Source organism: Populus nigra, chromosome 8 (assembly GCF_951802175.1).
Source record: "Populus nigra chromosome 8, ddPopNigr1.1, whole genome shotgun sequence".
NCBI classification, from domain to species: domain Eukaryota; kingdom Viridiplantae; phylum Streptophyta; class Magnoliopsida; order Malpighiales; family Salicaceae; genus Populus; species Populus nigra.
Window position 1 is genome coordinate 352,969 of NC_084859.1, and position 16,627 is coordinate 369,595.

Genomic DNA, 16,627 nt, shown 5'->3' on the forward strand with positions numbered 1-16,627 from the left:
ATAAATTAAAAAAAACATTATTACTATAAAAAAACCATAAATTATTTTTTAAAAAAAAATTAAAAAATATATGAAATTAAACTAAATAAATTATATATTATTATTAATATTATAGATATTATTGACCCCACACTCGTGTACATAGTATTATAGTCCCATCCAATGGTTTTTTTGGTCAAACTACAAAGTTGGCCCAAAAACATTGAATCTTATATATTTTTTTAAAAAAAATTTATGAAAAAAAAAAAGATTTACCCGTGAGATAGATAGACAACCAGGCTAAATTCCACGGCCTTCAAAAACCCTAATAGCACTTCCCCATCTCGCTCGCTCGCTCTTTCTCACTTGCCTCTCGTCGCCTCTTTCAGCTCTAGCGCTTAACGCCTGTACGCGCATCTCTTTCTCCCTTACTTCCTCTTCACCCACACACACTCACGGATGTCGGTCTTTTCCTGTAAAAGATAAGAATCTTACTGTCACTCTTTAACTCTGTTATTGTTGTTTTCAGATCTGAAATCGGAGCTTCTCATTTCCTTTTTCAGCCATGGCTCTCGTAAGTTCTTCTTGGCCCACTCTGTGTGTTATGGAATTGGTGTGTGCAATTGCATGTTGACACTTGATTTGTTGTTTCGGGTTTAGATATTGTATGCTGGCAAGACAAACAAAAATGCATACAAGACACTGATAGCTGCAGAATACTCTGGTGTGGATGTCAAGCTTGCTGAGAATTTTGAGATGGGTGTTACCAACAAGACTCCTGAGTTTCTCAAAATGAACCCAATTGGAAAGGTGTGATTTTTTATGTTAACCCAGTTGGAATTTTGAGATGTGTATTATCAAATTTTTTTTTATTTGATTTGATTTCTTTTAGATTTCTAAAAGAGATTTGTTAATGGTCTATTAGGTCCCTGTCTTGGAGACTCCTGAAGGTCCCGTCTGTGAGAGCAATGCGATTGCACGTTATGGTAAAAGACTTTATGCTTGATTCGCAATGTGTTAAGTGGTATAGATTATTATAGATGATAACTGTAATGGATTTTGTACTTGCTCTTGCAGTTACTCGCCTGAAGGCTGACAATCATCTATATGGTTCATCGTTGATTGAATATGTAAGATATTTTTGCAATGGTGAAATCTTTTTTTGAACCATGCTCAAATATCTGTTTACTTGAACCCAAAGAAAGTTGCTCCTGTTTGCACCATTTATGTTATGCTAATCTTTTTGATATTTTTTGTGATCCTTAGGCCCGTATTGAGCAGTGGATAGATTTTGCGGCAACAGAGATTGATGCCGGTATTTCAAAATGGCTTTATCCTAGATTGGGATATCAACCGTACCTTCCTCCAGTAAGTTGTCTATTTTTTTGTGCTACATGTCTTAGAACTCTTAAATTTTTCTTTTCCTTGATGTCTTTGAAATGAATTTTTTTTGTTCATAGTATGTTAAATTTAACATTGGTTTTATATATCTTTTGTTCGGACTTGGTCCAGTCACCCCTGATTGCCAATTGTAAATGTTGAGTCATATAGGGCCAAGTTTTAAAAGAGAAATTCCTGTCTCATAGATACATGTTGGACTGCATTTAAGAGAGAATGGGATGATAAGACATAATATTTTTACACAACTTAGCAAGTCTGTTTGCCATCAACAAATGTGGCTTTCATTTTGTAATGGGAATTGAATGCACATGCTTGCAGATTGTATTCTTGATAGGGTATAGAACGATTATAATGTTTTAATTAATTGATTCTTCAATTTTTTGTTTATTCTGTAATAAAAAGCTATATTTCATGGTTCCCTTGTATGCTAGTTCTGCTTTTATAATATTGTTGCTGGCCCATTAATGTATACATTTTATGGATGTTTCTTTATGAAGGCTGAGGAGGCTGCGATTTTTGCATTGAAGAGAGCACTGGGTGCCCTGAACCTGCATCTTACCTCAAACACCTACTTGGTTGGGCACTATGTGACTCTTGCTGACATCATCATGACATGCAATCTTCACACAGGATTTTCATTTGTCATGACCAAGAGCTTTACCTCAGAGTTCCCTCATGTTGAGAGATACTTCTGGACCATGGTTAATCAACCAAATGTCAAGAAGGTGGTGGGTGAAGTTAAGCAGGCTGAATCAGTTGTGCCAGTTACAAAGAAACCTTCCCAGCCAAAAGAACCTGCTAAATCAAAGCCCAAGGATGAACCAAGAAAAGAAGTCAAGGAAAAAGAGCCAGCAAAGCCCAAAGCTGAACCTGCTGCAGAAGAGGAAGAAGCACCAAAGCCGAAACCCAAAAATCCTCTTGATTTGCTGCCTCCAAGCAAGATGATATTGGATGATTGGAAGAGGCTCTACTCTAACACCAAGACTAACTTTCGTGAGGTTGCTATCAAAGGTACTTTTGCCCTTTTCTTTTCACCCTTTCCTGTTCTCTTACTTTGAGCAGTGGAATCTGCTCTTTTCAAATAGCCTTATATATATATATATTTATGGGAAAAAGTATCAGGGAAGATTCAGAATGCGTTTTTTTTTTCAAAACTGAAATTTTTTTATTGACATTAATTTTTTGTTGACTCTTGGGTGGTGCTAGTTTTTCTTCCCCTAAAAGGACTTGGTTTCTATTTTCTTAACACGTGGTAAATCTGGATTTGTTTTGTTATTAATGGAGTTATGTTCTGTCAACTTTAACTTCTATTGTAGGATCATGGGAAATCTGGATTTGTTTTATTGTTATTAATGGAGTTATTGTCTGTCATCTTTTACTTCTATTGTAGGGTCAAGGGAAATCTGGATTTGTTTTATTGTTATTAATGGATTTATTGTCTGTTATCTATAACTTCTACTGTAGGATTCTGGGAAATGTATGATCCCGAGGGATACTCCCTGTGGTTCTGTGACTACAAGTACAACGATGAGAATACCGTGTCATTTGTCACTCTGAACAAGGTCGGTGGATTTCTTCAAAGGATGGATCTGGCTCGCAAGTATGCATTTGGGAAGATGCTTGTAATCGGCTCAGAGCCTCCATTCAAGGTCAAGGGGCTGTGGCTTTTCCGCGGGCAAGAAATTCCTCAGTTTGTCATTGATGAGTGCTATGATATGGAGCTGTATGAATGGACCAAGGTTGACATCTCAGACGAAGCTCAAAAGGAGCGCGTCAGTCAGATGATCGAAGATTACGAGCCTTTTGAGGGGGATGCCCTTTTGGATGCCAAGTGCTTCAAGTGAAACAACTGTAATCCGTCAAGGCCATGTTTGTGGCCGCAACCCGTTTTTGGTAGTGAGTTTGTCTCTTGTTTCAGACATACTGAAGTCTAGACATTTAATGATTTGGACAATATAGTGTTAAAGTTTTTTTTTGCATTTTCCCTTCTCGAAGATACCTGCTCGTTTGCTGCTGGCATTTTTTTTGCCTGTGATTACTAGGGCACTTGTTTTAACCTCTCGCGCTCAGTATTTGTGGTCATTTCGGCTCCATCTTCCTGAGTTCTGATTGATAGGGCAAAAGGTGCTTAATTTACCGTTATATGATTTGTGTAAGATGGATAGATATATGATTTCTATGATGAATTTGATGTGCTAATGAATTTATCAAAGTAAAAATACACATAATTTAGCATTATATATGTATATCTTGTGAACCCCTGGTTGGGATCATGAGAATAGCCCAAATTAAAATAGAAAATTGGGCAAATAAAAAACATAAAAGTTTAAGTGGGCTCAAGTTTTAATTATGAAAAGCTCAGGGCAAGATTATAATAAAATGTCCTTCAAATTTCTCGTATATAAGAGGTGAGAAACTTGAGTTTACATAATGAAATATTACATTATAGATGAAATATACAAGATAGAGATTTGACTTCGAATGGAAAATTGTTTAAATTGATGATATTGTGTTTGAATTATATTTTTTTATCATGAAATATGATTAGGTAATAACTAAATTATAAACTTTATAAAAAAAAAATTAAAATTGTATTTAATATTATTATTTGATTTGATCGACTAATTGGTTATGTAACCAATCGATATCATTATAACTAATAGTGAATTAGAATCATTACAAAAGAAAATTGAAATATGAATTTGTTATAGTATTTATATTGTAATAATGATTAAATTGAAAAAAATCAACTTACATTATATTATGTGAATCATTACAAAAGAAAATTGAAATATGAATTTGTAATAGTATTTATATTGTAATAATGATTAAGTTGAAAAAAATCAACTTACATTATATTATTATTATGTGAATTGAACATTGAATGAAAAATGATAGTACATACATGATATATGATATATGAGAGGTTGTATCAGCTTTACACCAATAAAGAGTTATATCTAGAGTCTAGACAACAGATAAGTGTATACCACCTTCTAGTATTAAGATAAATAATTTTAATTTCACTGAATGTATCTTATTTTATCTGAATATTGTTGTGAATAGAACTGGTTTTCTGATAATAGAGCCAGTGCCTCGTAATGGGTGAAGAAATTAATTTCTTGGTAATAAAACTAGTGCCCATTAATAAGTGGAGAAAATAATTTTCCAATAATGAAACTACTATCCAATAATAAGAAAAGAAATTGGCTTTTCATTGTTGGGGCTAGACCTCAGTAATGAAGCTAAACACCCGAAAATTAAGAAGGAGATTATGTTCAATAGTAGATTAGAGACATTCAATCGACGATGACCAAGACATGTGACTTGTCATGATAGTTTAATAAAACACACAGAGAAAATTGATAGAAAATAATCTATTAAGATCAAATGTACTATTATAATTGTTATATTGATTTGATCATTCATGATGCAGCTATATTTATAATGCGTAATAAATTAATTTCATTTACCTCGCAACCTCGTATAGAATTATGAGTAGATTAGTAAGAATTTTTTTTTGTTAATTAATGAAGATATGATCTTTATTACATGTTAATCTTTTTGTAATGAAAAAGATTGTATGTAATTAATGTCAAAAATGTAATTATCCTTGTTCTATTCTGTTAATGATTTACCAATGAACTTTTTATGATATGTTTCATTTAGTGCTTTAGAATTTAGAATTTAAATCGTATAAAATTATATTTTGCCTTGTAATTATCTATTAATCGTGGAATTTTGAATAATGAGACATGACATAAGTCGAGAATATTTGGATTGTAATCATAGTGAATTTATGGGGTTGCTCTGCCGGAAAATGTAATCAAAGACCCATCTGTGTTAAGCTCGAAGTCCAGTCAAACATTGCAGTCTGTGTAGCTAGAAAACTCGTTTTCAAAAAGTTCCCAGTCAAACATGAACGTAAAGTCGCAACACAGCCCACTAGTCAAGAGTACAGTCTTTTAGAATTTTGCTAAATATTCAAGCTCTATGACTCGAAGAAGTAGCCAGGAATGTCCATGGCAAGACTCGATCGAGCAAGCTCAGAAACACAATATCCAAAACGATCATTAGCCATTTATGGGAGATGCACAGACACTTCTCATGTGTATAGTGTCCTGGGCTTGGAAAGCATGCATGCCGACTGAATTTTTTGGAAGGCAACTTGAGGTCGAAACTTGGCAAGCATTGTTCGTGTTGATAAAGACAGTACTGGTCATGCTACAACTTTTTGTGCTCTTACCAAAATGAGTTTACTTTGAATCAACTCTAAGTGAATTCAACCCTTGCGCATGCATATATGGTCGCAGAACCACCTTCCCACCCACCCACCCACGAAGGTTCAAGCCTGTTTACAAATCCCGACCATAATACCCTTCAATGATATATATAAGACATGCTGTGATCTCAAGAATCAAGAAATTCTACTCCTCATATTGCATTGTTTTCTTGAATAATCTTCTTCTTTGTTAGTGTGATTCTTAGTTTGATGGAGTGTGTGGAAATCACTGTAGAGGAAGAGCAGAGAGATGAATCCCAGGAGTTGCTTCAACACCTCCCAACAGAAATAGGTATGGGAGGTAATCTTCTCTATCTATACCAAGGCTTCTGGTGTCCACAGGTATCAATCAAGGGCATGATGTTGTTTCAACAACACTTCAAGGCACAAGAAACTGACCTCATACTTGCCAGCATTCCAAAATCAGGTACCACTTGGTTAAAGGCCTTGACTTATACTATAGTTAATCGCTTCCATCACTCACTTGAAAAGAGCCCTTTGCTCACCAATGGCCCTCATGGGGTGGTGCCCTTTCTTGAGTTTGATATCAGCTCCAGAAAGCAGTTTCTGGAACAAGACAAGCTTCCCGAGCCTAGGATTTTCGGAACCCACTCACCTTACACGGCACTCCCGTGTTCGGTCAAAGATTCTGCTGCTAAGATTGTGTATGTGTGTCGGAATCCTCTGGACATGTTCATTTCCTATTGGAAATTCAGTGTCAACATCCCGAAGGAGAATGAGAAACACCTTTCACTAGGAGATGCCTTTGACAAGTTCTGTCAGGGACTTCATGGCTACGGTCCATTTTGGGATCATTTATTAGGGTATTGGAAGGCAAGCTTGGAGAGACCTGATAAGGTCTTGTTTCTGAAATATGAGGACATTAAAAAGAACAATGTCCCTTGCATCAAGAAGCTGGCTAACTTTTTGGGGCTTCCTTTCTCTGTGGAGGAAGAGAAGCAAGGTTTGATAGAGGAAACATCAAGGCTATGCAGCGTTGAAAGCATGAAAAACCATGAAGCAACCATGACAGGCACAGGCCCTCTTGGGATCCCAGCTAGTGCCTTCCTCAGGAAAGGAAAGGTGGGAGATTCACTGAATTATCTAACACCCTCAATGGTGAGCCGTGTCGAGAATCTGATTCAAGAGAAGCTCCAAGATTCTGGTCTCTGCTTCTGTCTGTCTAGCACTTTCCAAAATAGTGCTTGACTTGAGTTCAGATATACAGCATTAATGTTATTGCTGTATTGATTATATTTAATGATTGAAAAAAAAAAGAAATCTATAGAGAATAAGTGGTGAAAGAATTGAAATGAGAAGAGAGAGAGTCAAATCAACGATCACTTGTTTTATTTTCTGGATATGCATGTGGAAGGAACCAATGGAGAGAATTGAATTAACTTTCCGTCACTCAAAGAACTTTCATCTGTTTTTGCATGGTTATCAAGCCTAGCCAAATTCATGATTAGATCAATTCAGCATAATTTCTAAAAGAATTAAAAGTAGAAATGGCTTCATTTTAATTTTTCTTAAAAGACAAACATGTTCTTATTTGATTTTTAATTAGATCATGGCTAGATTTATTAGGTTGACCAAATCAACTCTTCTAATTTATTTTAATATAAAATCATATTCGAATCAAATCTCATACTCACAAGTCATTAAACTAATTGATTATGTTAAGTTTTATAATTATGTATTTTTATGGTAAGCTATATTTTTATTTAAATTTATAATTTTAAAATTTGATCTTTTATAGATTAAAACTAGATAAGTGACTCATATTTTATTGCGGGCATGCTGGTTTTTCTATAATGTTAAAAATTGATTCTCAAGCGTTGCCAGCGTGTTTAAAAGAAAGGGAAAAAATTAATATTTCATTCAATTATATAATAAATTAAACAATAACAATAAACGAACTAAATCTTAAAAGAAAATGTGGTAATGATAACCAAAAGAAAAGGAACCTTTCTTCATGGGAAAAAAATCATAAAACCAAATTCCAAGATAACCCTTAAAGGACAAAATAAGAAATGACAAAATAAAGTGCAGTCAACCCAAGTTGGCATGCTAAACTCGTAACCCTAGTCATGAGGTCTCTCCAACCTCAAAGAAAACAAATTGAAAAAAATAATGAAAAGAAACCTAAAAAAAATAAAACATTTGCAAAACTGGGTAAAGTAGCCAAAGCTCGCATGTAAAACCTCTGGGTGAAAAATTATAAATTAACTAGTTTCATGTAAAACAAAAAGAAAAACATTTGTAACTCTAGGTTGCATTGGCTATTGATAGAGAATAGCCGGATGTTGGGTAATTCGTATGGAATTACTAGTTTGATTGTTGGCTATTTAAGAGGGTTAGCCGAGTTTGAGGTAAAATTGTGAATTACCAAATATTTAAGCAATGAGTGTTGATTACAGAGGTCCTATAAGTAAAGGATTAATACATTATGAATGGGTTATTAATGTTGATATATAGTAAGTTGGTGATGAAAGATAATTTGATATATTTTGAAGACTTGTGAACATAATAGTTTTATCATCTTTAATGTATTATCTTCCTTATTTCTTATTAATGTTATGTATACAGGTTTTTCACGAGGTGATGTGGAGCGTTAAATATAGGCTTTGTGTTTTAATTTGTTTATTTTATGGGATGTAATATATTTGCTTTATATATAATTTGTATTATATATAGATTGTAATATATGTATCATGAAGATGTTTGCTTTTGGTACTTATACATTTAAAATGTATGAGTAAGGAATTAATATTATTAAACTATTCAAAAAAAAAATATTTAGTAATTATAATCATGCATGTTAATGTAATAGTTAGTTCAATATGAATCTTTTAAGTTTATAATTGTTTGTAGTGAATGTGTTATTTATTGATGATGTAAGGTTGAGAAAATACAATTAAGTATAGTTATGTGAATTATTATTTGATGAGATGGGATATGATCCAGGATGGTTGGATCAAAGTGGAAGTTTTGAGTATTGTGATTGAATGAAGTCTAGTCGATAACATGGTAACATCAAAAAATAAAAAAAACTCTGCCGAAATTTCAAAAAAAAAAATCTAATAATCTTAGACATACTATCCAATACTTGACATATTAGTAAAGAAATGTTTGATATTTCATGACATTATAATTTGAGGGTGTTACTTCGCAAGCTGGATCATGCAATTAGGTTAACCTAATAGAAGGCAAAATAAGAAAAATGATGAAGATTAATTTTAAATTGAACCCAATTTTAAAGGACAAAGTCAAAAAAAGATTAAAAGAAACTCCAAAAAAATAGTTGGGTTAATCAGTTAAACCTGCTGCCTGGATCATGAGATCAGAATAACTTGATTGAAAGAAAACCAAAGAAAATCATGAGGTCCATTTTTCAAAATAATCAACATCAAAGGATGAAATTGAAAAAGAAATAAGTGAAAAAGATGATGTTGATCCAAGTTAACCTTTTAAACACGTGACTTAAGTCACTAAACCAGAAGCACCTCATTTGAAAAATCATGAAGTCTAATTTCTAATAAATAAAATATAAAAGGTTAACATATCTTAATTTTAAAAAGAACCCAGTTTTGAAGAATGAAATTGAAAAATGATATAAAAAGAGATTTTAAAGAAATTATCGGGTTAACCGACTAAACTTATTGACCAGGTCATGAAACTAGAATAACATGATTGAAAGAAAATTAAAGAAGATCATGAAGCCCATTATAACATCCCCCATTTCTGGGATAAAACCACAATCTCATGTCAATAGAAAAATAGAGTAGTTAAATTTTTTTATATATATATATACATATTCATGGTCTTCGTATTAACATCTACCGGAATTTCGACGGAGTCCCCCCTATACCGGAAGGTCCCAAGTTATCGACATGTAACCTGTTTACACTTCTAACAGTTCGCATCTCATAACTTAATTCCCGACCCAATCATCCTGGGTTTCAATTCCACAATTATACTCACACCTATCAACCATAATATTTATGATATGCATTATATAACAAAAATATCATTATGGATGGATAATTTAAATAAATATAAATACATAGAAATGAAATATGGTTATATAAACTACAATATTAAATTCATCCAATCAAGTTTAAACATTTATTATACAAATTAAGTTATACAAACATTTTCATGTTTACAAAATACAAGGGTATACTCCGTAGAACCTAGATTTCAAAAAGGGAACATAAGCTAGGATCTACTCCTGTCGTGCATGCGAAGATCCTAAAACAAAATACATATTATTGCAAGGTGAATATCACAATAAATATAACAATATGAATATCTAATAATTTCAACAGGGTAACATGCATTCATATTTCATTTACTTCTCCCTTCTAGTTTTTTTTTAATTAAAATCACTTCCTTATTCAAACTATTAATAATCGTTCCCTCTGCCACTATCAACCTTCATTTGAGACCTTATAAGATTAACGTGATTACTTTTGCTTATCACATTACCGATACCAATTTCACTGGTATCGTCATCATCACCCCATAGGAGTCGATATAAGGCGATCCCTTTACCCGGAATCCTAACATACACTAAATGTATGTTGGCCAATACATGGTGATCCCCTTACCCGGGATCCTAACATACACTGAATGTATGTTAGCCATTACGTGGAGATCCCCTTACCCGGGATCCTAACATACACTAAATGTATGCTAGTCCATTCGTGACGATCCCCTTACCCGGGATCCTAACATATACTCAATGTATGCTAGACAATACAGGGTGATCTCCTTACCCGGGATTCTAACATACACTCAATGTATGCTAGTTTATGCCTCAAATCACACTTCTCATATTTTCTTTGTCAGTGATAATTTCATCACTTGGCAATTCACATAACAACTTTTCACCTTGAATACACATACATTCAGTAATTCACATTTCACATCAAAAATATATTAAATCATGGAATTTAACTAGAAAGCATAGGTGTGAATCACCTACCTGCAATAGAAGCTCTACTCGTGCTCCCATGCTGCTGCTGTTGCACCACGTCTGTGGTCCCTCCTGCAAATCACAGGTTTATCTCATAAATTTTCCTCACTCAAGGATATGTTTTATAATAACCATATTAACAACCAATAAGTCTTTCTTTCAGTCATTTCTTAGTACTTTATATTTTTCTCATTTCACTCATTATTACTGTCGTTCTTTGTCCAATCCTAGTTATCATTCCTTTCTTTATATTTGGACTATCACCGTCCAACTGTTACTGCCTCGTTTTTGAATTGTTACTGTCTAACCTCTCCTTATATTTTTAACTATATCTGGAGTTATAGAACTCCGATTCAAGCAAAATTTATGGCGTTGGAAAGGTAAGACATGAGGCTACAAGTTCTATGTTTTGAGAAGAACCCGGTTCTGCCTCTAAGATAGTCAAAATTGCTCATTAACAAACACTTGGACTGTTACTGTCCAACTGTTACTGTCCATTTTTGAACTGTTACTGTCTGACCTCTCCTCATATTTTTAACTATATCTGGAGTTATAGAACTCCGATTCAAGAAACATTTATGGCGTTAGAAAGGTAAGACATGAGGATACAAATTCTATGTTTTGAGAAGAACCCAGTTCTGCCTTTAAGGTAGTCAAAATTGCTCATTAACAAACACTTGGACTGTTACTATCCCTTTTTGAACTGTTATTGTCTGACCTCTCTTTAGATTTTTAACTATATCTGGAGTTATAGAACTCTGATTCAAGTGAAATTTATGGCGTTGGAAAGGTAAGACATGAGGCTACAAGTTCTATGTTTTGAGAAGAACCCAGTTCTGCCTCTAAGGTAGTCAAAATTGCTCATTAACAAACACTTGGACTGTTACTATCCCTTTTTGAACTGTTATTGTCTGACCTCTCCTCATATTTTTAACTATATCTGGAGTTATAGAACTCTGATTCAAGTGAAATTTATGGCGTTGGAAAGGTAAGACATGAGGCTACAAGTTCTATGTTTTGAGAAGAACCTAGTTCTGCCACTAAGATAGTCATAATCGCTCATTAACAAACATTTGGACTGTTACTGTCCAACTATTACTGTCCATTTTTGAACTGTTACTGTCTGACCTCTCCTCAGATTTTTAACTATATCTGGAGTTATAGAACTCCGATTCAAGTGAAATTTATGGCGTTGGAAAGGTAAGACATGAGGCTACAAGTTTTATGTTTTGAGAAGAACCCAGTTCTGCCTCTAAGACAATCAAAATTGCTCATCAATAAACCAGACCTACTACCCTATAGGGTCTGTCATGACCCAGTCTCGGTTGGTGACCCATAACTGGAGTTCTATGACTCCAAATTGAGTAAGACCAATTTCATTAGTTAGTAAACATCCAAAACTACAATTTCTATGAAGGAACTTGATCTTAATTCCTTCATTCTCCTACCTAAAATCTCTTTGAAGGTCAAGAGACGAAACTGTCCAGATTCATCAACCTTTCCATTTACACACAACACATGAAGTTCTTTACTTTAACAACTCTTACTTTTTCCTCAATTCAAGTCTAAGAACTCAATATATAAATTAACATCCAGGCATCAATTCATAATCGACTTGAAATGACTCATAAGACCAGGTTTAGAATATCTTACCTGATGCGAATCAAGGCTTCGATCCCTCCTTTTCTTTCTAATGACAGTCGACCCTCCCCTCTTCTCTTCTTGTTCAATTTTTCTTGTTAATCTCTTTCCCACCAGGGTTTATTTTACCTATAACCCTTAATCTGGGATGGGTTTTTGAAATTTTGGTGTTTCTCTCTTGATTTGTAAAAATAGATATAAAAACTCCCTCTTTTCTTTCTTTACGTAGTTGCAGATTTGTTTTTCGTGAGAATAAGAGTATTTATGCTCTATAATTATTCTTATTTGCATTTAGGCCCCATTTTCTTTAAGTGTATTCGTTCTTGCCCCCACTTCTTTTTAGTTTAGTTTATTTTCTTTAATTTAATCCAGCCTTGGTTTTTTTCTCGGGATTTACACCCATGTTTCAAAGTAAGCAACTTCAGAGGATAAATTGAAAAAAAAATAAGTGAAAAAAATGATGGCATTATGTGTTGACTTTTCACACTCGTGACCCAACTCACTAAATTGGAAGCACCCCATTTAAAAAAAATCATGAAGCCTAATTTTTAATAAATCAAATGTTGAAGGATGAGAAAGCTTAATTTTAAAAAGAACCCAATTTTTAAGGACAAAATAAAAAAAAACATATGAAAAATGACTCCAAAAAAATAATTAGTTTAAGTAGCCAAACGTTCTGCTTAGTTCATAAAATCAGAATAACCTGATTTAAAGAAAACTAAAGAAAATCATGAAGCCTACTTTTCAAAATAAATAACGTCGAATGATGAAATTAAAAATTAAATACAAAACCTCCATGTTAACTTTTCAAACTCGTAACCCAAATTGCTAAATCAGAAGCAACAATTAAAAAACCATAAAATCTAATTCTCAATAACTCAGACATCAAAAGATGATATTTTAAAACAAAAATTATAAAAAATGTCAAAAAATAAAAAATAACAATTAAGATAAGTGGTGAAAGAATTGAAATGAGAAGAGAGAGAGTCAAATCAACGATCACTTGTTTTATTTTCTGGATATGCATGTGGAAGGAACCAATGGAGAGAATTGAATTAACTTCCGTCACTCAAAGAACTTTCATCTGTTTTTGCATGGTTATCAAGCCTAGCCAAATTCATGATTAGATCAATTCAGTATAATTTCTAAAAGAATTAAAAGTAGAAATGGCTTCATTTTAATTTTTCTTAAAAGACAAACATGTTCTTATTTGATTTTTAATTAGATCATGGCTAGATTTATTAGGTTGACCAAATCAACTCTTCTAATTTATTTTAATATAAAATCATATTCGAATCAAATCTCATACTCACAAGTCATTAAGCTAATTGATTAGGTTAAGTTTTATAATTATGTATTTTTATGGTAAGCTATATTTTTATTTAAATTCATAATTTTAAAATTTGATCTTTTATAGATTAAAACTAGATAAGTGACTCATATTTTATTGCGGGCATGCTGGTTTTTCTATAATGTTAAAAATTGATTCTCAAGCGTTGCTAACGTGTTTAAAAGAAGGGAAAAAAATTAATGTTCATTCAATTATATGATATATTAAACAATAACAATAAACGAACTGAATCTTAAAAGAAAACGTGGTAATGATAACCAAAAGAAAAGGAACCTTTCTTCATGGGGAAAAAATCACAAAGCCAAATTCCAAGATAACCCTTGAAGGACAAAATAAGAAATAACAAAATAAAGTGTAGTCAACCCAAGTTGGCATGCTAAACTCGTAATCTTGGTCATGAGGTCTCTCCAGCCTCAAAGAAAACAAATTGAAAAAAATAATGAAAAGAAACCTTAAAAAAATAAAACATTTGCAAAACTGGGTAAAGTAGCCAAAGCTCGCATGGAAAACTTTTGGGTGAAAAATTATAAATTGACTAGTTTCATGTAAAACAAAATGAAAAACATTTGTAACTCTAGGTTGCATTGGCTATTGATAGAGAATAACCGAATGTTGGGTAATCCGTATCGAATTACCGGTTATATTGGCTATTAATAAAGAATAGCCAGATGTTGGGTAATTCGTATGGAATTACCGGTTTGATTGTTGGCTCTTTAAGAGGGTTAGCCGAGTTTGAGGTAAAATTATGAATTACCAAATATTTAAGCAATGCGTGTTGGTTACAGAGGTCCTATAAATAAACGATTAATAAATTATGAATGGATTATTAATGTTGATATATAATAAGTTGGTGATGAAAGATAATTTGATATATTTTGAAGACTTGTGAATATAATAGTTTTATCATCTTTAATGTGTTATCTTCCTTATTTCTTATTAATGTTATGTATACAGGTTTTTCACGAGGTGATGTGGAGCGTTAAATATAGGTTTTGTGTTTTAATCTGTTTATTTTGTAGGATGTAATATATTTGCTTTATATGTAATTTGTATTATATGTAGATTGTAATATATGTATCATGAAGATGTTTGCTTTTGGTACTTATACATTTAAAATGTATGAGTAAGGAACTAATATTATTAAACTATTCAAAAAAAAATATTTAGTAATTATAATCATGCATGTTAATGTAATAGTTAGTTCAATATGAATCTTTTGAGTTTATAATTGTTTGTAATTAATGTGTTATTTGTTGATGATGTAAGGTTGAGAAAATACAATGAAGTATAGTTATGTGAAATATTATTTGATGAGATGAGATATGATCCAGGATGATTGGATCAAAGTGGAAGTTTTAAGTATTGTGATTGAATGAAGTCTAGTCGATAACTTGATAACATCAAAAAACAAAGAAAACTCTGCCGAAATTTCAAAAAAAAATCTAATAATCTTAGACATAGTATCCAATACTTGACATATTAGTAAAGAAATGTTTGATATTTCATGACATTATAATTTGAGGGTGTTACATAGCAAGCTGGATCATGTGATTAGGTTAACCTAATAGAAGGCAAAACAAGAAAAATGACGAAGCTTAATTTTAAATTGAACCCAATTTTAAAGGATAAAGTAAAAAAAAGATTAAAAGAAACTCCAAAAAAATAGTTGGGTTAATCAGTTAAACCTGCTGCTCGGACCATGAGATCAGAATAACTTGATTGAAAGAAAACTAAAGAAAATCATGAGGTCCATTTTCAAAAAAATCAACGTCAAATGATGAAATTGAAAAAGAAATAAGTGAAAAAGATGATGCCGATCCAAGTTAACTTTTTAAACACGTGACTTAAATTACTAGACCAGAAGCACCTCATTTGAAAAATCATGAAGTCTAATTTCTAATAAATAAAATATAAAAGGTTAACATATCTTAATTTTAAAAAGAATCCAGTTTTGAAGAATGAAATTGAAAAATGATATAAAAAGAGATTTTAAAGAAATTATCGGGTTAACCGACTAAACTTATTGACCAGGTCATGAGACTACAATAACGTGATTGAAAGAAAATCAAAGAAGATCACGAAGCCCATGTTTCAAAATAAGCAACTTCAGAGGATAAATTGAAAAAAAAAATAAGTGAAAAAAATGATGGCATTCTGTGTTGACTTTTCAAACTCGTGACCCAACTCACTAAACTGAAAGCACCCCATTTAAAAAAATCATGAAACCTAATTTTTAATAAATCAAATGTTGAAGGATGAGAAAGCTTAATTTTAAAAAGAATCCAATTTTTAAGGACAAAATAAAAATACATATAAAAAAATGACTCCAAAAAAATGATTAGTTTAACCAGCCAAACGTGCTGCTTAGTTCATAAAATCAGAATAACCTGATTGAAAGAAAATTAAAAAAAATCATGAAACCTACTTTTCAAAAGAAATAACGTCGAATGATGAAATTAAAAATTAAATACAAAAACTCCATGTTAACTTTTCAAACTCGTAACCCAAGTCGCTAAATCAGAAGCAACAATTAAAAAACCATATAGTCTAATTCTCAGTAACTCAGATATCAAAAGATGATATTTTAAAACAAAAATTATAAAAATGTTAAAAAATAAAAAATAACAATTAAGTTAATGAAGATCAAATGTGAAATAAAAAAAATGAGATGACAACTTAAAAATTTGAATTGAAGGGTAAAATAAAAAAAAAAGGTTCAATTCATAAAAGAATCTAAAAAAAATCAAAATCAAAAGAATAATGAACAGATTTGAAAAAATAAAAATTCACAATTATAAATTCAATGAAAAAATTGAAAATAAATTGAGATTTGACAAAAAACATTAAGAACAAGAAATAAAAAAAAGGATCAAAATTAAAATATCAATAAATAAAAAAACAATTTTGAAATTTTAAATGAGAAACATGGGTTTCAACGGGAAAAAAGAAAAGCGAAAAAGAAAAAAAAATATTCCATTGGCAGTACACCGTG

General features: G+C 32.0%; 2 protein-coding genes across 2 annotated transcripts; both read left to right on the forward strand.

Moving 5' to 3' along the window:
- Window positions 1-233: 233 nt before the first annotated feature.
- LOC133701855 (elongation factor 1-gamma-like) lies at window positions 234-3,359 on the forward strand. The gene is made up of 8 exons (XM_062125993.1): window positions 234-386; window positions 509-553; window positions 640-789; window positions 905-965; window positions 1,057-1,109; window positions 1,246-1,347; window positions 1,878-2,391; window positions 2,845-3,359. The coding sequence occupies exons 2-8, from the start codon at window positions 545-547 to the stop codon at window positions 3,222-3,224; spliced, it is 1,269 nt and encodes a 422-aa protein (XP_061981977.1). The 5' UTR covers window positions 234-386; window positions 509-544; the 3' UTR covers window positions 3,225-3,359.
- Window positions 3,360-5,872: 2,513 nt separating this feature from the next.
- LOC133701479 (cytosolic sulfotransferase 15-like) lies at window positions 5,873-6,871 on the forward strand. The gene has a single exon (XM_062125411.1). The coding sequence runs from the start codon at window positions 5,873-5,875 to the stop codon at window positions 6,869-6,871; it is 999 nt and encodes a 332-aa protein (XP_061981395.1).
- The last annotated feature ends 9,756 nt before the right edge of the window (window positions 6,872-16,627 follow it).

Excerpts from the sequence above, each read along its gene's own strand:
- LOC133701855 (XM_062125993.1), top strand. Across the intron at positions 790-904 it reads AAATGAACCCAATTGGAAAG|GTCCCTGTCTTGGAGACTCC; the intron begins GTGTGATTTTTT and ends ATGGTCTATTAG. Across the intron at positions 1,348-1,877 it reads ATCAACCGTACCTTCCTCCA|GCTGAGGAGGCTGCGATTTT; the intron begins GTAAGTTGTCTA and ends TTCTTTATGAAG.
- LOC133701479 (XM_062125411.1), top strand. The coding sequence starts at position 5,873 with ATGGAGTGTGTGGAAATCACTGTAGAGGAAGAGCAGAGAGATGAATCC.